The sequence below is a fragment of the Pleuronectes platessa genome, chromosome 10 (assembly GCF_947347685.1).
Source record: "Pleuronectes platessa chromosome 10, fPlePla1.1, whole genome shotgun sequence".
Taxonomy (NCBI): domain Eukaryota; kingdom Metazoa; phylum Chordata; class Actinopteri; order Pleuronectiformes; family Pleuronectidae; genus Pleuronectes; species Pleuronectes platessa.
The window spans coordinates 3774812-3799822 of record NC_070635.1 but is presented as its reverse complement, the minus strand read 5'-3'; the positions used below and the strand labels follow the sequence as shown (position 1 = coordinate 3799822).

Here is a 25011-nt window from a genome sequence, read left to right as displayed (position 1 = left end):
CCTGCCTGCCCCTCCTGCTGCTCAGTACAGCTGTGGCTCAGTACCAGACCCTGACCAGCTGGGATCTCAGCCCTGCCAGGGAGCCACGCGAGGAGAGTGTGAAAGCACCTCTCTTCTCCCACTCTTCATTAAGTGAACCACACAGACACTTAACTCCAACTGCAGCTGCCAGCAGCCTCCTCTCTCCGCTTGGCGCTGAGAAGATCCTCTCTTTCTGAGCATGGCTGTGGCACCCCGGGCCCTGGCACCTCTCCTGCCCCTGGTGCTGGCTCTGCTCAGCCTGGCCCCGGCGCCCGCCTCAGCAGGATGCCCGTCGGCTTGCCGGTGCTCTTTTGCCATGGTGCAGTGCCTGGAGTCCGATGGCATCACCAGCGTCCCGACTCTGGCGAAGCAGGAGAGCGAGAACGTGACGGAGATGTGAGTAAAGACGCGTCACCTGCTCTGCATGTTCCTCTGAATGAGCTTTTCTGATGGATGCACTCACGTTTCCTGATGTTGTTGGTTTGTCGAGCTTGGTTGTGACTTCGGGCTGGAGATGATTTTGATTAAAGTCTCTGTGGCTGAGATCTGGTTTGAATGGGGCGCGTGCAACTGCTTTTGTATCTGATCTAAAGTCTCATGGAAGGGAAACATGCACAGATAACTTTGTACATCTGTTCAGGAGAAGATTTTCTATGTGGAGCAGGTTTTAAATGGCTCTACATCATTGGCTGGGTTTTCAGGATGAGATGATGGATGAAAGTTGAGCAGTTGCATTGACTTCATCATCTTTCCCTCGAACAAAGTTGCTTTCCGCTGCTTCGACTCACAACAACAAGTGCTTCTCGGCACACTGGTGCACAGATATGTCACATGGTCTGATGCCAGCACAGGGTTTCTGTCCAGTTGTCCTCGAGATGTCCCAAGAAATGTTGAAGAGCAAAGTGTCGGACAATATCTGGCTTTTGTTTGTTTTTCTCATGATCTGATAGATTCAGCTCCGTTTACATATCACAGAGTTCTTCTTCTCAGCTTCCGTCAAAGCCAAGTGCTGCTTGACGTGAAGTAAATCTTCTGCCGGTTCAGATGGATTAGCTCGGCGGTAATTTAGTCATCTTGGTTATCGTAAATCAATTATGGATCGGTGCTGTCAGGAACTGGTATAAATTGACAGGAGCTGATCTTAACATTCGGTAAGAGCCACTCTAGCGCTGCGATGGGAAACCATGCACACACGAACCCACACGGCAGGTTTAGGGTTACAGGTTCATCTGCTCACATGTTGCTGAGTCCATGTCCATGTTTTTTGCCCCGAAACAGGTCAAGATGCATAACAGCACGATTGGTTTCCACTGAGATGAAGAAATACATCACTCTGTTGTTTGTCTGATAATGTGAAGTTTATATCCAGATGTGGCTCCATAGACTCAGAAACGTGGTTCTGCTGCTCTTGTGCTATTTCTATCTGACTTTAAAGCATTTTTAAAACCATTGAACAGCAAAACAATACTTTGTTCAGCTCAGATACTGAGGAAATCAACTGTTTCACTAGGAATGTTTTAGTATGTGCTTTGCTCAGGAATCAGGAGTCCTATACGTCCTATAAGATAAGATAAGATAAGAAATTATCCAAGCAACATTTCATAAACTGTGTTATTGTCCAACTCTTGTACATATGGGGATAAAGGCAAAGATTATGCTCATTGTGGCAACATCTTTTGTAGTGGTAACATTTTGTGCATGTTGAAGGACAAGATACATACTCTGCAATATTTCTGAGATCGATAAATCCTTTTTCTGTGCAGTTATAGTGAAATGCTCCGAGATCCAATTCTCTCTGAATTTCTGAGGCTCAAATGTAAATTCCATCCCTGATGAAGGATCCACTGACCTGCCTGCACCACTGAGGTTGCCCCGACCTGATTCATGCTCCTTAGCTGGATGAAATTTTGAAAAGATGATGTTGAGGACAGTTCATTTTTGTGAGTCTATTAAAGTCTCTTAAAGGTTGTGTGTTTTTTTATGAATCTCTGATGGAGGGGAAAGTGTTTGAATAAAATCTGGTCCAAGCCGCAGCTCAGAGGAACTGAGACTCAGCTGCAGATGACTGTTATTTGTCGGTGGCTTTTTGAGACTTTGTGAGGAAAAAGACGAAGGAGAAAAGTGACCACCTGTGATTTAAAGAGGGCTGCTGTATTATTATAAAACCCACCATCAGCTCCAACACGGAAAACTAAATGTCAGTCTCCGCACCACCACGCTGTTTCTGCCTTTGTTCCTGTTCCCGGATCTGAGCAATTAGCGCTTGTTAAGAAGGAGCTGCATTTGTGAAATGCTGCTTCGGTGGAGGAAGTAAATTTTCACCTACACCCTCCTCGACTCCCCCCACCTCCCCCCTGTTCCCTCCTGTTCCCTGGCTCTTACCTCAGAGGTGTTCCCTTGTACCTGCAGTTAAGCGTGCCTCGCCGAGCTCGGGGCGAGGCTTGACATTCTCACTCAACCATTCAGTCAATAAGTGAGCGAGTCTCTCTCCGCTTCCATTTACCGCGGCGCTCGACATGCCAGCAAACAACAACAACACGCGCTGCTGTACCGGCGCCGCGAGGGGAATACAGCCGACTCGCTGGGAAGCAAACAAGGGGCCATTAACTGCGGAACAGGGGCCGAAATTCATCATGCGCCGAGTTATAAATTCAATTTTGTGAATTGCCAGTCAATGCCCCCACCCAGGAACAATAGATGATATACAACCCACTTGGCTCAATCCAATAAGTCAGGGCGATGGGTGATCCCGGGCCCACCTGCCCTGTAATCACATTATCGCTGTGTGGGTCAATCAGACAGGAATAAAAAAAGGTTTTGTGTGTTGCAGCTGACAAACAGAGAAGTGGAGGCTTGAAACAAAGGCTCAGGCTCAAAGTGGCTGTCATGGTGTGGGAATTACTGCAGGTATTTATAATGGCATCTGGTCCACATACTGGAATAGTATGGAGAGATATCTATCTGTCTGTCTGTCCATCCCTCCATCAATCCATCTGTCTGTTTCTCTATCTCCATTATCAAACCAGGACTACATTAGAAACTGTCCTTGGTACAGTTGTATTGTGGACACTAGGTACTAGGTTTTTACTATCTATCTATCTATCTATCTATCTATCTATCTATCTATCTATCTATCTATCTATCTATCTATCTATCTATCTATCTATCTATCTATCTATCTCTCCATCCATCCTTCTAACAAACCAGGACTACATTAGCAACTGTCCTTGGTACAGTTGTATTGTGGACACTAGGTACTAGGTTTTTACTATCCATCTATCTATCTATCTATCTATCTATCTATCTGTCTATCTATCTATCTATCTATCTATCTATCTATCTATCTATCTATCTATCTATCTATCTATCTATCTATCTATCAATCTATCTATCTATCTATCTATCTCTCTATCTATCTATCTATCTCTCCATCCATCCTTCTAACAAACCAGGACTACATTAGCAGCTGTGTGAGGAAGAGTTGAATTGTGGGTAATGTAGGTGCCAGGTTTTGTAGAAGAATAAGACAGGTGATATCTGTGATGTCATTTAAATGGACAACACAGAGGTGGAATGCTGCATAATTTGCTGATATTCCAAAATAAAAGCCTGCTTAAGAGGCTTTTCTTTTGAAAAGATGTTAAATTCAAACTACATCTTTGTTTTATTCACATTTAATCAAATTGTCTTTTGGTTTTGTAAATAAATTGTGTGACTTTACGATAAAATACAACATGTCCACCTCAGGTAGATCTTGCTCCTTTTTATTTAAACTCTATTTTACATCATTTACATAAACGTCAGCTGAACTTCATTCACATTCATATTTTCAGACTTATTCTCTAGTCTTCTATTGTGTTTTCCTCAAGGCACTCTCCTGGAAATATTATTTGTCCCAGTTTGTTTTGGATTATATGGTTACCATTATGAGGGGGGGGAGAATGCTCAAGGATCTTTTGTGTTATAGAGAGGGATGAAAACATTAACGTGGACAAAACCCCACAACATTCGAATCAGGTGAATCCAATCCTTTCAGAGAAGCTTGATAAAGCCGTGTCCTCCTGAGTTAAATGGACAACACTCATGCTGCGCGTGGGCCTGCAGGGAGCGCGGTGAGTGGGGGGGGCAGAGAATGGGCTGGACAAGACAGATCCGCTCTGACAGATCCTTGGTGGGTCCGATGGCGGCGTCCATTCAAAACCTCCGGTGAAAAGAGCCGGGGCCGTCCTTGCGCTGAGTGCTGAATGGATCAGCGGCTCGCTAGTTATTCTGAGGCACACAGGCTGTGTCTGTGGAAGAAGTGGAAAATTACTCGTTGAGAAGAAGTTCCCATCAGCCTCGCCCCCCCCCCCCCCCCCCCCTGCACCTCTTAAGGCATCGTTTATTTTTATTTCCACACGAGCAGTAGATTAAGTCCCGATAAGAGCCTTGTGGTTTTGTGGGTCCCTGGACGTCTCGGCTGGTTTTTGTTGCCCGTTTGTTCCGTGGATCGAGGTCGGACACGTGTCCATGGGGTCGAGTCTCGTTGAGTCCATTTCTCTATTCCGTCATCGTGTAGTTCTGACTCCCACTCGCTCTCGGGGCTGCACGTGTCTCTTCCCGTCCTCCTTCTTCTTGCCGGTTGTTTCCTCTCCAAACTGAAGGCCTTTAATAAGAGGTCCCTGGTCTTTAATGATCAGCTGAAACTGTGTTGTTGTTGATTTTAAATGGTGAATCTGAATCTCCTCTGACCCTGCTCGAGAAATGTATTTACTTCAAATTTCTAAATGTCTGTTTTCATTATCATTCAGCGAGACCTTACATGAGCATCTGGCTACACAGCAAAAGGCTGAAGGTCACAATGAAATGTATGTATTTACCTTGAAACACTCTTTTCTCTCTTTCTTTTTTTTTTTAATACCCAGTTACGTAGAAAACCAAGCAGGCCTGGTGAATCTCACAGACTTCGATCTTGTTCACTACAAAGAGCTGAAGAACCTGTAAGTCATGCACCTCTCACACTTTCCTTCACCACATTACACCAACAGTTTGTTCATCTCCCAAAACAAAATGACTTTCAACACACACCTGAGAGTTCACTATTCTCTGCTTTTCATAAACGTGCAGGTTAATAGGACGATATGAGCAGATTTAATAATCGACCTTTCGCTAAATTTCACACGAGATTTCGACGTTTCTTGCAAAGTTCGTCCATTTAACTGTTTGAAATTCTTACTTTGAGTTTGTCAGGACAAGCAAAGAGATTTAAGTTGATATTGGCTCCATGAGTTCAGCCTCCAGCCGACTTTATAATGGCTGCGTGAGTTCTTCGACATAAAACAGGTTAAATTATTTAATTGGGAAACTTGAAAATTGATACAAACTCTTAAATATCATTGTATCATGTCGAGTTAGATATTCTTAGGGACTTATCGCACTCTGAAAGTCCACAGAAAGTATGTGTGTGGGTTGTCCACATACTTTTGGCCGCTATATTATAGTATAGAATATTATATTAGTAAGTTATATGTCAGTAGAGAGATTGAGCTTGTGATCAATGAAAGTTGCTTAGATTTATATCTGACAAACATGTCATTTGAAAGTATTAGTCAATTAATTGATCAGCAAAAAATGAATTTTCGAAAAAAGGCGATTGAAGTAAATTAGAGATTGAGTTTTTGGACTCTCGGTAAAAAACACAAAATGACTGAACAAAAAAACAGAAGAACTGAACAAAAAATTTGAAGGTGAATCGAATGTGATATTATTGGAACATTGGAGCTTTTGTTCATCTCACACAAACTCACACTTGTTTTTGTAAGATTATTGTTCATCATCTAAAACAAACTGTGTGTTGTTGTGGTGCCTGTTGTGTGTTCTCTCCCCTGCAGCACCGTCACGTCATGTCGGCTCAGGTTCATCTCGGCCAACGCCTTCCAAAAAAACGTCAAGCTCCAGTATGTGTAAGTGTCCCTGTCAGTACAACACGTGTGTGTTGTCGTGACCTGTGTGTCACACTGTTTGTCGCTGTCAGTCACAGCTCGGCCGACCCCCCCCCCCCCCGTGTCACATGGGAGGAGAAAGAGAGACCACCTTGAATCATCTTTCTTAAACAGACTGTTTGAGCATAAAACTGTAAATAGTTATTAAAAGTATAAGTTTTATGTTTGACAAGATAGAGTATTGGCTTCTTTTTATAGTAGTTTTATCTCTTTGTAAGTGGAGTACTCTAAGGAATAGGTCAATGTGCCATGCATAGTAAAAGCCATTAAAACCTATTAGCAAACAGCTCATCAACCTTTTCTTTATATTTGTAAGAGGAATATCTTTTAGTGTTGGTTATACAAAACAAGAATATTTGAAGTATTTTTTACTTTTCCAATGTTCCAAAGATTGAATTAGAATTGATCAATGGAGACAGGAACCAGCCAATGGATCAATAGTGAAATAATGTTTTTGATTTTAGTTTTAAAGAGAATTAATTCTGCTGTCGCTGACAAATTAGACAGTTTTTACCACTTGCTTCACTTCTGCATCACACTGAATTCAAATGTTGGTCCCTGTGCCATAGTGAAAAGCCATTAAAACATATTAGCTCACAGCTAATTAAACCTTTTCAGAGTTTGGTATCTTTGTTAGAAGGATATCTTTGGGTTTAGGATCTTTTAGTTCCTTGTTTTTTGACAAAACAAGGAACTTGAAGGAGCCACTCCGACGAAAATGTTCTATTTCTTCTGGTAAATGAACATCGATCAATTTCAGAAAGTAACCAGCAGATCAATCCATAGTGAAAACAATCTTTTAGTTGCAGCCTTAAAGTGAATTAATTCTGCTGTCAAGGACAATAATACCATTTTTTCCCGACTTGTTTCAATTCTGCAAACATGCATTTTCATTTATTCTTCCTGTTGCATCACGTCTTCAGTCAGTTTGTCCAACAAGGAACAAGCAGACTCATCAGCTGGAAGCATCAGATCTGTGTATTCATCAGCAGCTGATCCCTTATCTCCTCCATCTTGTCCTCGTCGTTCCACTAATTGCATCCAACATGTCTGACGTCGTTTTTTTATCTGAAAGCCGAGCGGGCTTGAGGACCAGCGATGGCTCGGCAGTGGTGGTGGTGGTGGTGCTGGTTGTGCTGGTGGTGCTGGTGGTTGTGAGTTTGGCTGGTGAGCTTGAGAAATTGGAGAAGACGTCCACCGGTCACCTTTTACTCGCTCACTTTGGCGGATTATCGACAACTGATGCATAATAAATACACTCCACTAAGGGTCCATTATCACTTAATCAATATCTCGCTGTGGAGGGAGAGGCGGCGGGGGAGGGGGGGGGCTCATGTGTGACAGATGTATTTCTGAGATTAAGAGTGACCGATTTGAACCGAGTGCAGTGAACACGGAGGCCGCATCAGCTTGGACCCCTTTCCTTTTCCTCTTTACTCTCGTCTTCATCCACACTCCTCCTCCTCCTCCTCCTCCTCCTCCTCCTCCTCCTCCTCCTCCTCCTCCTCCATCATCTCATAAAAATGCATTGGGCTCTTCAGGTTGGCTGCAGGAGAGCGAGCTGCGATTCCTGGCTCCGCTCGGCCCCTGTGGACGCAGGGAGGAATCGAGCCGGTAATGGATAAGCCCCGATGGCTGACCCATGTGACATGAACTTTTGGGGGCAAGGAAAACAAATAATTGAACCCCTTGGCCCTGCCACAGTGAATATGTATTGGCTTCCATGTTCCTGCTCCCCTGTGCAGCTTCTTGTCATCTTCTGAGGGAGGGTTATTTCCAGCCGGGCGTCTCGGCCGTCTGAGGATCATTTCAGAAACACTGTGATGATATTTAAGAGGCCGGAGAGGATTGACTATAGATCTGCAGCATTCATAAAGCATTAAATGATCACGGCAGCTTGCTGTGTATGATTTGAGATTTAGGCTTGAGGCTTTATAAATGTTATTACAGGTTTATGACTTGGCATCCACACTGCTCTGGAGTTTTCAAGCACCTTAAATGGAGAAGTGTGGAAATGCTGCTGCTCCTATTTTAGCTTGTAAAACTCCTGGACTGTGTTTTAGTCTGGACGTGCAGAATCGGAGTCATTTGGGAACAAAGATTCAAAATAGAGATTGGCCCTGACAAAACTTATTTTAAAACTTCTCTCAGAGATATGTTTAGACATGAAAAACAAAGTGATGCTCGGGGAGAACACGCAGGGACAAATCTGAGAAACACATTGAAGAAGGAAAACTCAAAATACAAAATAATGTCTGAATTTCTTTTTCTAAAACGAAAAATGTTTTCAATTACATCTCAACCTTTCAAATCTTTTCAAACACTTCCCACAAGAATGGGACAATATTTACTCCCTTTGAAGGGTTGATTGAAAACTTCATAAAAAAAAATCCATCCTGTAGATATTGTTGTTTTGGCAAAAGTAGACATTTGACCGACAGACTGACGTTTCCACCTCTGGAGCCGTGCTGCGACCAGGACTGACAACCCGGTGGCGTGTCTGTGGTTTCATCAGAACCCTGTATATACAAACTATTCATATTTCTACATTAAAAGACAAATTAGTTTGTGACTAATCGCCCAATGTACAGAACACGGAGACTTGTGCTCGAGGTGTTTGTGAGCGCGGCTCCGGGCTGTTGTGAAAGACTTGCCGAGGTAATTGATCAGAAGCCATTTGGATGCATTAATGTTTTCCACTGAGAGCAGGTGAGCGTTGTTCTGAGAGAGTGCAATCAAATCACAATGCGATCCAACTGCAGGGCGCGACTATGAAGGGAACATTTTGACTCCCATCAAACCCCAGCATGGTTTTATTTTTTCCTGAAAATTGTATTTTTCTCAAAGCAACATTTGAGCGGATGACAATTTTACAAAATTCTATGTGACGGTAAATTAGAAAGGTTTCTGGAAACTATGTATAAACTGCTTTTTGTCAAATGTTGGAGGAAGCACATGTAAAGGTTTTCACCGATATCTGCACAAAATAGATTCAATTAATGTTGTGTAATATATATAGTGAATCTAATGTTTCTAATGTGTGTTTTCTTTGTGTGTTTCACAGGAACCTGGCGTCAAACTCTCTGGAGCACATCTCCTGGAGGGTGTTTCATTTTCTACCTTTGCTCAACCTGTGAGTCCCTGTAAATGTGTATGTTTCTTCTGGTCACAGCTCAGGTTCATAAATCCCACCTCCTCCGTGTTAGTGGGTGGGACACTTGTCAATTTAAAAAGTCAAAGTTCAAGCTAGATAACTTCTTAGCAAAGATATTATCTGTCGTTGCTCTTAACACACTGATGATTGTGCATCATTCTGATAAGTTTAGTTTATTCAGTTATTTGATTTGGAGAAACATGGTGAAACACAGTGACTGGCAGCTGAGACTGACTCGTGATTGGCCGACTCATGAGCTTGTGTATCAACGGGATCTCGAGACCGCAGCTTGATCCACTGATTGCTAATGTGCAGACTCCAGATTTAATTACCCTCAATGTAAGGGACATTTTTCAAAAGCTAAACGAGAGGTTTAGGTGTTTCATAGCGTCCAAAACGTCAAGCGGCAACACAATATTAAATTGATAACATATACAAACACAAGTAGTTGACTTCACCCACTCTGATGCGTCAGATCGGCACAGACTCATCAGGTTTGGGTCTGAGTGAGAATCAAACTATACATATTAGTCATAAAGAGTATTTTTACATACTTTGAAACTATTAAATCACAGGAAAACATTTTGTAGAAGAAACCGTTGTTGCCTTTTGACACCACACGTTTTCAAAGGTTTTAGTTCACGATGTAGTTGGTGTTAATAATGTTGAAGAACTGGAAGACGTCTGAAGTTAGAAGATATGAAAAGTTATGTCATGGCTAAAGGTTAAATTCTTCAAGAAATTTGAATATAGATTGAATCTAACAGTGATTAAATGGTGTTTTTATGATCTTTTAAAAAAATACATTCATTCCTCTGCAGAACTTTTTAATATTTCATGATTGAAGCTCTGTTCTTCTTGCACTTGTCAGAGAAGCTGATCCATAAACTAAACGCACCTCCGTCCCCTCTGTGTGTCCCCGCTCAGGGTCTTGAGGGACAACCCTCTGCTGTGCTCATGTGATCTCTACTGGCTGCAGGAGTGGCAGCGGAGCGACCGCGGCGACGTGGACAACCAGTGGTTGTCTTGCTTCTCTGACGAACAGGAAGTGGCCCTCAACTCTCTGGTGATAAACAACTGCAGTGAGTTGAGATGTCATTTCGATGAACTACATGTTTGCACAATTCACCTTCCATGCACACGGTGTTTGGATCACTTCTCTCCATACATTGAGAAGGGAACAGAAAAACTAAATCCGATCATATTCGGTGTGATCAGACTTTTCCTTCTTGGATCACATGGTTTCAAGGCACTGAGGTTGTTGTTGTAAACATTTTGGAGAAGGTGTCACACTGTGTCTGTGTCCTCGTGTCATGTGATCCCACACTGACTCCGTGGAGGCCTCGCCATCTGTCGCACGACCCTGTTTGTCACGAGGCAGTTTCTAATGGCTGTGTTCTCACACTAGAAGAAAACTCACAGATTGGCCATTTTATCACCATGTTCCACTCACATAGTGCACAAGATACATAAACAGGTTATCTATCCATTATATCATTAACTGTATAAAAATCATCCCCCTAAAAATATTTGTAAATCATAATATCTTAGATAGATATTAGCAAGATATTGAACTTCTGTCTTGAGAAAGTCACAAAAAAAGTGTGGGTTTTCTTGCATGATGCTGCCAACTAACAGACACACAAACAAACACAGACAAACACACAACGTGGATATTTACATAATCCTAGATTTGGGAGAGGGATAAAGAGAAGAGGGGATTTAAAAAAAGACACAAAAATACGTTTTTCTCTAAAATTTCAATATGTGATGATAAAGTTCGTACCATTTCATTATTGAGGTGTATTGAATATTTGAAATAACGCAGCTTCAACCAGTTGATTTGAAAAGGAAAACTTGAAATAGACTTGTTTCTGTCATGTTTATTAAAACCTTCAATGAGCAGGTGCAGTGAAACGCAGGGAACAATTTAGCTCGAGAGAGATTTTTTGGCGTCTGTGCTCTTTTTTCTCCGAGCCCTGTTTTTTAGCATCTTATCAGCGACCGGCTGCCGTGAGCTCACCTCACCTCCTCTGTCCTCTCAGGTTTGCCGGTGGTGTACATCGACTCCCCCGGAGAAAAGACTCAAGAAGGAGGCAACCTGACGTTTGTGTGTCACGTGACAGGAAATCCAACTCCCAACGTCAGGTGGCGAACAGACAAGCTCAAATCTCCCTTTGAAACCCAGGTACTGTAAGATTAAAGATGACATTTCATTCATTTATCAATCAGATCTATTTGAAAAGACGATGAAAGCAAATGTAACATCCAGGATATCGAGTCACTGAAGCCTGCCATGAATCCAAAAAGCTCTGCAGCCTTTCGTCCAGCTCAGGAATTTTAACTTAAGCAAATTGTATTAAATCCACAGCACTTAACCCTCGTTATTTTCAATGTGGGCACTTTGTCTCTGTATGTCAGCAAGAGCATGAAAATGAAACAGATTTGTCATATCCTGCATGACTCATAAGTCCGCTGAACAAGTCGGCCATATTGTTCTTCATTTTGCACATGTCTGAAAGAGAGGAGATATAAACAGATTCAGGTTTCAGCCTTCTCTTCGCTTGTGACCGAATGTCTGCTTGTGCATTTCTTTTAAAAAATGTGTTTCTTCATTTGACCGTTCTCTCTGTATTCTCAGATTTGTCTCTGTGAAGCTCTTTAGCTCGGCACTGTTGTGTGTGTGTGTGTTTTTTTTAAAAGTGAGATTGGCTCCTGTAATCTATTGATCTTACACTAGAGCAAATTGGATTGCACTTCATCTCTCTTACCTGAACATCTCTAAGTGATCCAGTGGCAGCTGTGCTGGCCGTGCTAACCCCCCCTCTCCTCTGTGTCCTCTGGCTGCAGGAGATCATCTCGGGCTCCTCGCTGGAGCTGGTCCTTCTCCTCAGCAACGTGTCCTCCGGTGACAACCTGCACAATCTCACCTGCGAGGCCGACAACCGAGCCGGGCCCAGGGAGGAGATGGTGACACTGGACATTGAGTGTAAGTGCCTTTTTTCTCCGAAATAAAAAAAAAACAACCACACTCCTAAAAGCTCACAGGCTCAATACCAGTTGTCGGGCTTAATGGAGGTTATGGTGAGAGCACACCGGGGCCGCTTCTCCTCGCCAGCACAGCGGACAGCCGGAGAAAAGAAAATTGCGCTGCACTGATTTTCTTCTAAATGCTCCTTCAACAAATATGAGCATGATCCCACCACGCTTCTAATGGAGCTCTCTGTCACCTGCCACTCACGCTGGCAGCCGGTGAAAAGAGTTAAAATAATGAGTGAAGTGCTGCAGGTATGGCTCGCCCTTTAATGCAGGGGTACGGCGAGAAGGACAAAGGAAAGTGAACTTCTCTTTGCTCTTAGGAGAAAAAAGAGAAAAGAAAAGAAAAACTCCTTCACCTCATACACGGCCGTTCTTTTCTAAATTACACTTGCAGCTTGACCCCAGGGGGGCTGTCGCTGTTGTTTTTCCTCTGTTCGGATGCATTAGTGCACGTGGAAGTTGGAACACTGAGGAATGACAGCACCCGGCGGGTTCCGCGGAAAAACACAGGCAGATGCATTAGTCATACATTACTGACAGAGCCGCCCCGAACAATATCGTACATCAGCGGCTCAGTGACACTCATTAGGAAATAAAGCCCAAAAGAGGCGAAGGCGCCAATCAGCTGGGGCCAAATGCACGAGCATCGAGGGACAGATAATGAGCGTCAGGAAAATGGGGCTGATAACCCGTGCGAATATCTGATTTGAGCCTCTGCTAATGGACTTCTCCCTCCTACTCCGGAAAAACCGCTTCGTCCGCCCCTGATTGGCAGCCGGCAAATGCGTTAGTGCGGCTAATCTATCAACATCGGCCCCCCTGGTGCACGGACACTCGTTAACCGCCAGCCCTTTAATTACTCTTAATTACCTCCCAGGATGGTGGGTGTTTGCTGCCGAGTGGCTCCCGGTGCCATTAATCCACCGGACTCACCGAGAAAGAGCTTTTCCCACCATGTCTCTTCTTTTTTTAACAGTTCAAAGGTGAATTTTTGGAGAATTGGCCTGATCAATATCCATCATCGGCCCAAAATGGACACAAAGGTTCTGATTGAGTCTGAATCAACCAGGAACTGTCAGGTGTCCTTTTATGTATTCGCTCCCCCCCCCCCCCCCCCCCCCTCCTCCTCCTCCTCCTCCTCCTCCTCCTCCTCTTTTTATACAAACTGTTCATTGTGTGATCCAGAAACGAAGTGCGAGAGAACTGACAGGCTCATTAGACCGAGTTCTAACCCTCCATTTAACCCCTGCAGCAAAAACGGCTTGTGTGAGATTAGTGGAGGGTTTGCTAATGGATGATTAGTTAAATGTGATAAAGAGCTGATTCGCACTCAGTGTCACAGACTTTGAGCTGCGAGTGAAGAGCTCGTGCTTTCCGGGTCTACCCCCCCCCCCCCCCCTCCCCTTAGCACAGCACTCCTCCGAGGCCGGGGTCACGGGTTAAGAGCAGCACAACGAGGGGGTCTCTGCACTCGAGTCGGGTTCGATCCGAACGAGGCCATTTCCTGTTAATTCGCGTTCCGGCCGAGCTTCCAGGTACCTCCTGTGGTCGGGGGGGTGGGGGGGGGGGGGGCATGGCGATGACCGGGATTCATTATTCATATGAGGGTCAGCACAGGTTGGCAGTGCAGATGGAGAAACATTGATTCGTGGAAAACTCTAAAGGGAACCTGCAGCGCTCCTGTCTGACCTTTTTGTGTTCGTATAAGATCAAGATGCACATTCAGCATAAAGTCATGACATATTGCCGTCTCTAATTATCAGTTGACTTATTGTGGTGGAAAGTTACTAAGTGGATTTACTCAGGTATTTATGGGCACTTGAGTTATTATTTCCATTTTATGCTGCTTTTATATTTTTTTTACCTCCATTTCACTGCATTTATCCGACAGCTGGAGTTGATAATGATGATTAGTTCTTATTGTCAGTGAAACATGAAGAATTGGGTCGGACATATTGAAACATGAAAAGTTCTGTCCACTCGTACAACTAGCGATGGTTCTCATTAGAGTGGAACCTCGTGAAAACACATTTAAATCCATTACATCTGGATTTTTGTATTCGCTCGTCAAAATATGCCAGATTTTGTTTTCATCAAGTTCCACAGCTATCTATAAGTTGCAGTCCACTACTTCTTTGAACAATCCCATATTCCCAAAACCCGTATTCTCCCAACAGTTCCAGTCAAAATCGTCTTCCTGAAAAACGCCGTGCAGCAGCATTTCTGGTGTTTCCCCTTCGCCGTGGACGGGAACCCGGAGCCGAGCTTCTCCTGGCTCTACAACGACGAGGAGCTGATAGAGAACCGGTTCCAGTACACCCAGATCATCCCGGACTCGCTGGACGGGTCGGAGAAACACGGCTGCCTCTTCCTCAACAAGCCCACCCACATGAACAATGGAAACTACACCCTGATCGTGCAGAACAAACTGGGAAGGGACAGCGCCACCGCCATCGGGAATTTTATGGAAAACCCTTTTGACGAGGCGGATCCTGAGGGCTCCTTTCCCGGTAAACTCCTGAAATTTTTTTGTGGCAGCGTTGCATGTGCGTCATGAGGAGGCCATTAGGGCGGTTAGAGGAGACCTATCTGAATATCTAAAGGTTTTAACCCTGCTTGAAATGCAAAGTGTTGAACTATCCCTTTAACACGTCACTTTAATCTTCGAGCGATATTTCCAGGGGATAGTTGGGAATAATAAAGTATAAATGATATCATTGAATGTTTGATGAGTAGCTGGATAGTGAGGGAGGCTACAAGCTGAAAAGGTTTGTATCGTTAAATCCGTTTGTTCACGAGTGTTTGTGCTCTCGCTTCCCACACGCCAGTCCTTAATCCGGCTCCAAGTAAGTCTCCGATTGATTTCTCATTCTCCCAAACACCTCAGCACGTCTCCTGAAAACTTCATCAATCTGTCTCATTCATCTCCTTTAACAAAATCTCCTCTCTCGCCCCCTCAGTTCCGACACACAAAGCCAACATGGACGTCACAGAGAACCCAGAGAGTCGGGTGTTCGTGGTACGTCTGGGCCTCATCAGCCCCCCCCCCCCCCCCCGACACAAAGTTAAAGAAAAGTAAAGAAGGTTAACAGGTTTAACATCGGGTCCGAGTGTAACTACGGATCTGCTTGTGTTGGTCTGAACAGGTTTCTGTGGCCGTGGGTCTCGCCGTGTTCGCCTGCACTTTTCTTCTCATCATGGTCTCGGTGATTAACAAGTGTGGCCAGAACTCCAAGTTTGGCATTCACAGTAAGTGGGCATCTTAAATCTTAAGCACAATGCAAATGTACAAATGAGAATGTCACTGGTCTGGCGAACAGGGAAACCTTCAGCCTGTAACACACTGTAAAACAGCTAAGTTCAAGTTGTGTCTCCCACGTTTGCCTCTATCTCATTTGTTAGGGATATAAAGAGTTGTGGGTTCCCATGGAGTTGTGTTTGCAATGCAATTTTAACGTTCTCATACTGGCCAGAGCCAGGCTGTAGCTTATCTGTATGCTAAGCTAATCAACTTCAAGTTCAACTCCACAGGTAACACAGACACGACTGAGGCATTGATCCTCTCGTCTGACCCTCAGAAAGAAGAGAAGCACATTTCCCCAAATCGTCAAACAATTCCTTCATCATGTTGCTCAAACTTACACATTTGTAGCATCATGATTGGTCTGTTGCTGTCTGTAATTCATTGACTCTATTCCACTGGACGCCATCGCCTCAGTCCAGAACCACATACATTTACATTTGAACGAAACGACCCACGTTCGAACATTCTGCCAACCCGTTATTGTTTTTCTTGTTCAAGCCGCAGATGGTTCTGTCAGACTCTCACGAGGTTCATGCACCGGAGAGACCGACTGACACAGGATCTCCACGGAGCTGTAACTTCGAACAGAGGCAGCCGCTGTGTCGGTCGGGGCTAAAGTGCCTTAATTACGGAATGAGAATGGCGGCACAAACCTACCTCGGGCCACCGCCGCGTGGCGAGGGCCATTAAAGAAGATGGATGGATTGGTGGATGAATAGATGGATGGAGGAACAGCTAGACGTGATATAGCCCCACTCGGACACCCCCCCCCCCCCCTTCCCTTCCCCAAACGCACACATACACACACACACACATTTACCCTTCTCACTATCAAAGTGCCTAAGTGCGCCTGATTGCCTAAGTGGACCCTGCTCCCTGTTTCCTTCCCTCCATCTCCTCGGCGCTCGCTCTTTGTTGTTCCATTTTCCTCCGTGTTGGACTCTGGGGGTTCTGTGGTTTGCCTTGCTGAGTGGGGTTTTACAATTTGGGCCTCACTTGTTTGGCATTTAATATGCACTGTAGTCGGGGGTTGCTCACCATTCGGGCTTCCTATATGGTCTCTCCCTTTCTTTTTCTTTTTTCCCTCCAGTTCAATGTGGCCTGATTGCCTCGTGGTTGATGATGGTGATTATTGAAGCTTATCATCATCTATCACCATGGCACCAATACAAACGTGCAACCAAGTTGGTGGCGCAGAGCGTCGGCTCCTCGAATGGGGAACAAATGGGCTCTGAATTACTTCTTTTGATGGCCGCTGCAATCACAAGTGGTGGGAGACTGATTGGGAGCTGCAGCGGATCGGTTTCATTCTGTGTTTGCGTCCCTCCCCGTCTCATCAGGGTCGTCTGTCCTGGGGGCCGAGGACGACCTGGCCGTCTCGCTGCGTTTCATGAACTTCGGCACCAGCCCGCCTTCCTCTGATGAAGACTCGGGTTTGTCCAGCTTCGTCGAGAATCCGCAGTACTTCTGCGGAATCATCAAGGACAAAGACATGTGTGAGTCGCGTTTTACTAGTGAGTCGTGAACCCTGGAGCAAGTGAGATCCACCGCACTGCAAACGAGACGTCAGGTGTTCACGTCTTCCTCAGATTTTCAGACCTTGTGTGTTTTTTTGTGTATCAGGTGTGCAGAACATTAAACGGCAGGACATTACGCTGAAGTGGGAGCTCGGCGAGGGAGCGTTTGGTAAAGTGTACCTAGCAGAGTGCGCACACCTGAGTCCCGACAGCGACAAGATGCTGGTCGCCATCAAGGTGAGTCACTGGGACCACTTCCTCTCCACCAGTTTAACAGCTGCTCCAATGTTAAAACACATCTGTGCACTGGCGGCATTTGTAAAACCTGTAAAAAATTTAATCAAATTCTTTGCGGACAAGTAAGTCCAGCAATACCTCAATTTTCAAAATAAAACACTGTCATACTTAAGAAGAAGTTAAAACTACCAAATACTTCAAATGAGGTTGCGTGTCAAAGGGTTCATGACGTTGACTGTTTAAAGAATTCAAGTACTCTTGTTGCCAGACACAGCCAACAGGTAAGTACTCGGCACTTATACTTAAATCTTCTGTAGAGTACAAAGTAAAACATCCTGCGGTTTCAGAGAGGGACGTCTTCGTGTCGGTGGTTTGATCCCCAGATCACGTTACAACAGTTTAATGCAAACCGCAGCGGAAAAAATAAAAACAAGACGATGAATCTTCATTGTTCCTGTAATGAGACGTTTGATTTTATTATTCAATGAATAAAACTTGGCTTGTTAAACTCCTCAACCTTGTTTTACGTTGGGCCCCAATAACCAAGAATGGCTGAAGAAGAAGTGATTATTGGAAGGTGTTGATGTTTGATCCTCATGTGGTCGCACCAGACGCTGAAGGACGCCAACGAGTCGACCCGGCAGGACTTCCAGAGGGAGGCGGAGCTGCTGACGGTGCTCCAGCACCAGCACATCGTGCGCTTCTATGGCGTGTGTACGGACGGAGAGCCGCTGGCCATGGTGTTCGAGTACATGAGGCACGGAGACCTCAACCGCTTCCTTAGGTGGGTAGAGCACCCGAGGGTCACGAGTTCGATCCCCGCAGCTGTGCTCTGTCCACACGCAGCTGAAGGAAATGTTCAGCTGTAGCAAGCAGACTGAAGGAGATGCTGGAGGTCTTTAAAAATATGTTATCAGGGCATGACTGAAAATATTAGCCTTGGGTAATTTTTCTCATCTCAATAACTCAGAAATAGTTATACGTGAAAAGCTGTAGAGATTTTCTGAGCTGTGCAAAGCAGAAAAAATAAAAAATGATGGCTCTGTAATATTCAAATACCCAAGTATGCGAGTAAGTGAGCTAGCATTTAGCCATTATTAATCCTACTATTTACTTAAAATCTGAAAATGATAAATCTAAAAATAAAGCGACAATTTCTGATGTTTGACAAAATATTTAAGCCATTTTTAAGAAAGTAAGAAAACTGTTTCTAGCTTTGCAAATGTGAATATTTGATATTCTACAAAATAAATCCAGTTTTGGGGTTGTTCATCAAATTCAATAAATATTTTAATGTTAGAAATGAAAGTGAAAAAAGAAAAGGTGCAGCCTCATCTAGCACTGACAAATTATGAAAAACTGATCTTTGTTAAGCTTCTTTAAACGATAGAACACACTATAATAGAGATGCAAGGACATTTTTGAAATGTTTACTGACGCACGGCATTTGTCATCATTTATAACTTCTCCTATGAAGACAAATATACATTATATAAACTGTAATTTACTGTGATTCATTCATTACCTTATCTTGGGCGCCCACAATGATACATCTGATTTCATCTTCATCACGAGAAGCAAACCAATGATGACTTCACTCTGAGCAGCTTCTTTCAGACAAACCTGATGTTTGCTTAAAAGTCAAACCCACAGAGTCGACCAGGGCAGACTGGGTGGTTCCAGTGGTCACTCAGGAGAACCACAGCTTCCCTGTGTTTAAGGCTAAAGTGCGAGGACGACACAGACTGTTGTTGTTGTTGATATTTACGACCTAGCTGCTTTTCCTTTATGTCTTTAATAATAACAACTTTATTTGCATGGGTTTAGATTATCTAGGGGAAATAATCTGAGGGTGAAATCCCCTGGATATGTGACGTGTCAGGTTCTTATAGTAGAAATATAAAATGAATAGTTTTTTAATCTAAATGATTAATTTGTCATTAAATAGATTTAAGGAAAATGGGGAGAAAACAACTTTTGGATCCACATCCTCACCAGGATGTTACGGGTTCATCCCTGCAGCATATTTAATGGAAATCAGTTCAGTAGTTTTTGAATAATCCTGCCAACAAACAAACCAACAATCAAACAGACTCGGGTGAAAATAGAACCTCCTGGGATCCGAGCAATGAATTAATATCACATCACTAATACAGAAAGAGAAGCTGACGTGAAGAGCGTCCAAGAATATCTTGCTTTGATAAATTAATAAAAAGAAAAAACCTTCCTAGGCAGGTTTCCTATTCGTGTGTTTCACAAAGTAAATATATAATTTACAAGACGTCCTCACGTCACAATAGCAAACAGAGCGAATTTCAAATGCAGCAGGATTTTATTTGAATACTGATGAACACAGTAAATAACCAGATCCAGCACTTGATGAGAAAGTGAAGAAGTTTGCTCGGACTAATATGTCGTCTCCTGAAGGGCTCGTGTCGCAAATTAGCTCCTAACAACACTCGATGTGTCGTGTGATGTGGTGACGGGAGGACTTTTAAAAAACATGTCCATTCAATCACTTAACGAGTAATTTGAAAACGTCTAAGTTTAGAAGCCTGTGGGGAGGCTGAGGCCGCGTTGACCTATTACAGCTCACTATGCACCTGGGAAACCATCTGACTGAGAGCGCAGCAGACGCACTGGATGCTGGCTGCCAGGTTTTCTCCACAGGAGGCAGATTGGGAATGAAAACACACTCTCACACACACAACCGCGCACAAACACACACACACACACACACACTCTGCCTGAGATGCATCTTTGCGATCGGGGGTGAAAATCGCATTTCCAGCAGACAGAATGGGTGAAATGTCCGTGGGCCCCCACAATGCAGCTGCTTTCCCACCCTGCCACCTGCCTCTTAAACTAATAGTGATTGTATAGACAACTTCCTTTGTAAGGAGGGGACAAAGTGGAGAGGAGAGATATTAGGATGGATGGACACACATCATCTGTGATTTGCTCATTTAGGCCGGACTTGGACGTGAGAGTGGGTGTTTATGATCCGCAGGAACAACCCAGAGTCAATGTGCTCTGCATCCCCGAATTGCATTATTGCAAATCAATTGTAGGCGTATTACAAGCCTTATGTTTTCTATTAAGCGTGGTTGTGAAATGGCCTTGTTATGGCACGGGGGTGTGGACCATGTCTGCGGCGCTCTGAAGGGCCCTCAGTGCTCAATCTGCAGATTGAACATCGCTGAGTTCATTGTGCTGCGGGTCAACCGGGGTTGATGCCGTAGTTACTGATGTACTGAGAAACCGATCCTGGTGTTTGATTAATCTGAACAGCCGATGGAAACAGAGCTGAGGAGCAGAAGTGATCCGTTCTTTACGTGTGCAAATAGAAACGACCCCTCTAGTGATACACAGAGGTCAGGAACTCAGATATTAAAGGAATTAATACAACCAATTCTCTGTGAATGAAAAATAATACCACAGAATTAGAAAATGTTTTAATAAAAGTCTGAGAGAATACAAATTTGACCTAAAGAATCGCTGTGACCTCAGTTTTCAATTAAGCAAAGATGCTTTAGAAATTACCGATAACCCAATATAGAGAAAATATCTCTAGAACCAAATTCAACCTTTTGTCATGTAAAATGGTTTCTTCTATTCCACTAACGTAATAGTTTCCTAAGTAGATTGAATAAAGTGATGTGCTTGAATATGGATTTAAGGTATTCGAGTATATTTATGTTCCTTCTTTTTATCTCTACCCCAATAAATCAAAGCTCATTTTAATCTGAATTGAAAAAATGTGTAAAGAATAAGGAAAAGATTGCTAGCATACAAAAATAATTGACAATTACATGTTTTTAGACATTAAAAATATATAATATGCTTTATACAACAGTGCTGTACATTTTAATTATATTATAATGTATATTAAACGACCTCAACAAGCCACAGTAGTAAAATGCTGCTCTTGCACGGTTGAATCATTATTAACATTCTAATGATAAAAACTTAATCATCTACAAGTCACAGGATTTAAAGTCATTGTAACACTTTAAATACATGCTTATAATACCTGTGTCCTTTTTAATTAAATAATATTTTTGAATGAGGTACTTGTTGTATTAGTACATTAACTTGAGGGTATTAACACTTATTAAACCACTACCTGGTCTAACTTCCACCTGCTCATCTCACATGTTTCTTTCATAACTCTTTAATAAAAACAGAGATACCCTGACCTTCCTGTGTCTCACGTGTCTGCAGAGCTCACGGCCCGGACGCTCGGATCCTGGAGGAGACCAAGATGCCTCCGCTGGGTCAGCTCACTCTGCCTCAGATGCTGCAGATCGCGGCGCAGATCGCCTCGGGCATGGTCTACCTGGCGTCGCTGCACTTCGTCCACCGCGACCTGGCGACCCGCAACTGCCTGGTGGGAGAGGGCCTGGTGGTCAAGATCGGAGACTTCGGGATGTCCCGAGACATCTACAGCACAGACTACTACCGGGTAAGAGGCCAGAAGAGGATGAGGCAGGGATGTGTTTGAGTTTTTCTAAAAGGAAAACGTGAGTAGCATATTGTTTAATCATTGTAAAATTCAGATTTATGCATTTGAGCTATTCATCTCAATGATTTATGCTTTTACCCCTGAGATAAGGTCAATAAAGATTTGTTTTTGGTGCTCAAACAACTCACAAGAAACTTTCCCTTCCTCGAAACAATGGCCCGATATCTCTGGAATGTTTCTAATTGGATGAAGAGTTTGTGAAGGTCCCCTCGTCTTCCTCCTCAGGTGGGTGGACGCACCATGCTGCCGATCCGCTGGATGCCCCCGGAGAGCATCATGTACAGGAAGTTCACCACGGAGAGCGACATCTGGAGCTTCGGCGTGGTCCTGTGGGAGATCTTCACCTACGGCAAACAGCCCTGGTACCAGCTGTCCAACAGTGAGGTGGGTCCGGAGGGAGACATGCTCAGGGGATTATTGATTATCTTCAAGTCTTTGTGCCGGCAGTAGCCAGTTTCTGAAGGAGTTATGTTTTGGGGTCCGACCTATTCTTGTGATATCTCAAACATTCACTGTGACTCAACTGGTTTCGATCCCAGTGGTCAAAGGTCATGGTGAAGGAAACTGCACTAGTTGATGGAAGCACACAACCACGTTTTTTCTCCACTTACCTCTTGTGCTATGTGATAAGTGTTCTTCTCTCTCGTCCTTGTTTATGAAGATGAATGAAATTTCGTCTGCAGTTCAAAATACTGACAAATCATCTGTTGATTCATAGAATCCACCGGTTTCATCGGTATTTCTGTCTCTGTGCTTCAAAGGTAGTTTCATTGGAAAGCGTTCACCCTCCTGACCTTGAAAAAGAAAAATCTCATGTATCTGCACGAGTGAAAGGAGAAAATATCTTTTTACTTCAACATGAATTCTCGTATACGAACATGAATTCAAAAAAATAACCCAGGGCTGGAAGAGGCCAGAGAAACATATAATGGAAAGAAACAGAACTGGAATGAACTTGGAATGTAACTTTGCACAATCACTCAAGTATTTTAATCGAGTAACCTAATTCTAAAAAGAGAAAAGTTAACATCTAACCATGGAGGGGAAGAGCAGTCGGAGGTCGGAGGTCAGCTTCTTTTGAGCGTCTCTTGATGGTGATCACTGAAGTGTCTTTAAGATCCGTGAATCCTTTATAAGAACCAAAACCTGCAGAGGAGGATGATAGAGAAGTGTTGCTGCATGTGACTGCATTTCTACGTATTTTTACCCTGTTAAAGGGTTTTTAGTTGTTTTTCCTTACTCTTCCTGAGGGTTAAGGACAGAGGATATCACACCATGTTAAAGCCCTATGAGATGAATTGTGATTTGTGAATATGGGCTATGCAGATAAAATTTGATTGATTGATTGATTGATTGATGATATGACTGGATACCACCTGTAATCACTCTGCACCAAGAGCCACACCCACACACAAACAGACACACACAACAAAGCCCCTCCCAATCACTGCAGTCCATTGTGAAGGTGCTGTGTTTTTTTTAAACTTTTCGAGGTACTTCATACTTAATTCTTCATACTCTACTATATATCAAAGGTACTTATTTTATTTAATACTCCACTATAGCTATGAGACGGCTTCAGTTCCCAGTTGTAAGTTTTTGATCTGAAGTGGTCAAGAACAGATGAAATCTTAATGTCCTTGATGGAGACAATCAGCTTCTCCTCAAACAAATACAGCAGTAAAATGCTGCACATTATGCATATGGAAGTTTTTATGTTAATAACTTCTACTTTTATTACTTTAATAGTACATTTTCCTGGTTTTTATTTTTACTTAAGTACCTTTTTAAGTATCTGCATGCTGTCTCCACCATCCCCCCCCCCCCCCCCCCCGCTGCCTCTCACTCTCATGTGGAGGCTTCTCCTGTAGTTGGACGCCGCCCTGCGCTCTTAAGAGAATCAATAAGTTCATAGTAATTAAGGGCAGAGCAGTCTAGCCTTCTCCGCTCAAGCACCAAGAAGTGGGACTCCATCGCAACCACAGCGGTGCTATTACAGCCCGAGACCCTCTCTCCTTTCAAGAGACGGGTGGATCACTTTCCCCCTGCACTCGATTCTAATCTCGTTGGTTTTCATTTTTACCCTGGGCCAATGAGCTGTAACCTCGTTAGCCCAATCCGTCTCGCCCAATGAGCGACAGGTGAAATTATCATGTTGCCCAAACACATTGTGGCGCAGATCAATCATCCCGAAAATACTGACGCTGTGGCCTCTCTGCTCAGCTGTGAGACAGAGCGGCGGCGGCTGCGTCTCATTGGATCGAGGTTTGAAATGAGGAAGAGATTGAGTCGGTCACACTTCAAATGGAGAGCGCAGGGAAAATCCTCCCTCTCATCCTCGACAGTGATTTATCCACCGGGCTGCGAGAGCGTGTGAACTCAATCAGTCACTGCAGCCATTAGTGTCGGAGCGGGAGGTGACTCACAGTCCTGCTGGTTTGTCCCAGAGGTCTCTGCTTGAAGACACGTCTCTGCACAACCGCTGGAGAAGAACCGAGATTCTGTGATTTCAAAAAGTTTTTCTGGATTAATTGACGCAGCCGATGCCTGTGCAGTGTATTTATGTGACTCACAGATTTTGAAAAGACCATTTTAAAATCCCCAATATCTGTTTACAGAATCAATGCCATTAAAACCCTCATAAATAAAACCCAAACTAGAAGAGAGCGCTAAGTAGAGCACAGAAAGAGAGTTCCTGGATTTGGCCTCTTATCCAGATTTGTGACAAAATGTGTGAAAAAACTCTTCCTCTTGATAAATCACATTTAAATCTGCTATTATTATGAGATTTGATCAGATTTAAGATTTAAAACATTCCCTGGAAAGGTTTAGTACATTAAAGCAATAGATTATGACTAGTATCTAGTATTGAATTGGGGCAAATCTTTAGTGTTGTTTGAATCTCAAATATCTTTAACTCCTGATATCCAGTATTGATCAGGCTTTAATCGATTAAAGAGACAAATGGGTGAACTGACTTGTAGCGCTTTATTTTGTCACATCATTTCTAAATGTTCCCCCCCCCCCCCCCCTCCACCCCTCAACAGGCCATCGAATGCATCACACAGGGACGGGAGCTGGAGAGGCCCCGCACTTGCCCCAAGGAGGTGTACATGCTGATGCAGGGCTGCTGGCAGCGAGAGCCCCAGCAGAGGATGGTCATCAAGGACATCCACAGCCGGCTGCTGGCCCTGGTCAAGAACCCGCCGGTGTACCTGGACATCCTGGGATAG

General features: G+C 43.8%; 1 protein-coding gene across 1 annotated transcript; it reads left to right on the top strand.

Moving 5' to 3' along the window:
• Positions 1 to 220: 220 nt before the first annotated feature.
• ntrk1 (neurotrophic tyrosine kinase, receptor, type 1) lies at positions 221 to 25011 on the top strand. Its single transcript, XM_053433017.1, has 17 exons — positions 221 to 417; positions 4926 to 5000; positions 5892 to 5963; positions 9067 to 9135; positions 10084 to 10238; positions 11202 to 11344; positions 12007 to 12145; positions 14373 to 14705; positions 15024 to 15041; positions 15171 to 15214; positions 15342 to 15444; positions 16840 to 16995; positions 17123 to 17253; positions 17865 to 18037; positions 21478 to 21718; positions 22004 to 22162; positions 24826 to 25011. Exons 1-17 carry the CDS (start codon positions 221 to 223, stop codon positions 25009 to 25011), a joined length of 2394 nt encoding a protein of 797 aa, XP_053288992.1.

Bases quoted from the DNA above. Each gene is read 5' to 3' on its own strand.
- ntrk1 (XM_053433017.1), top strand. From the start codon at position 221: ATGGCTGTGGCACCCCGGGCCCTGGCACCTCTCCTGCCCCTGGTGCTG. The intron at 5,001-5,891 runs GTAAGTCATGCA...TCTCCCCTGCAG, and splicing joins TACAAAGAGCTGAAGAACCT to CACCGTCACGTCATGTCGGC. The intron at 5,964-9,066 runs GTAAGTGTCCCT...TGTGTTTCACAG, and splicing joins AACGTCAAGCTCCAGTATGT to GAACCTGGCGTCAAACTCTC.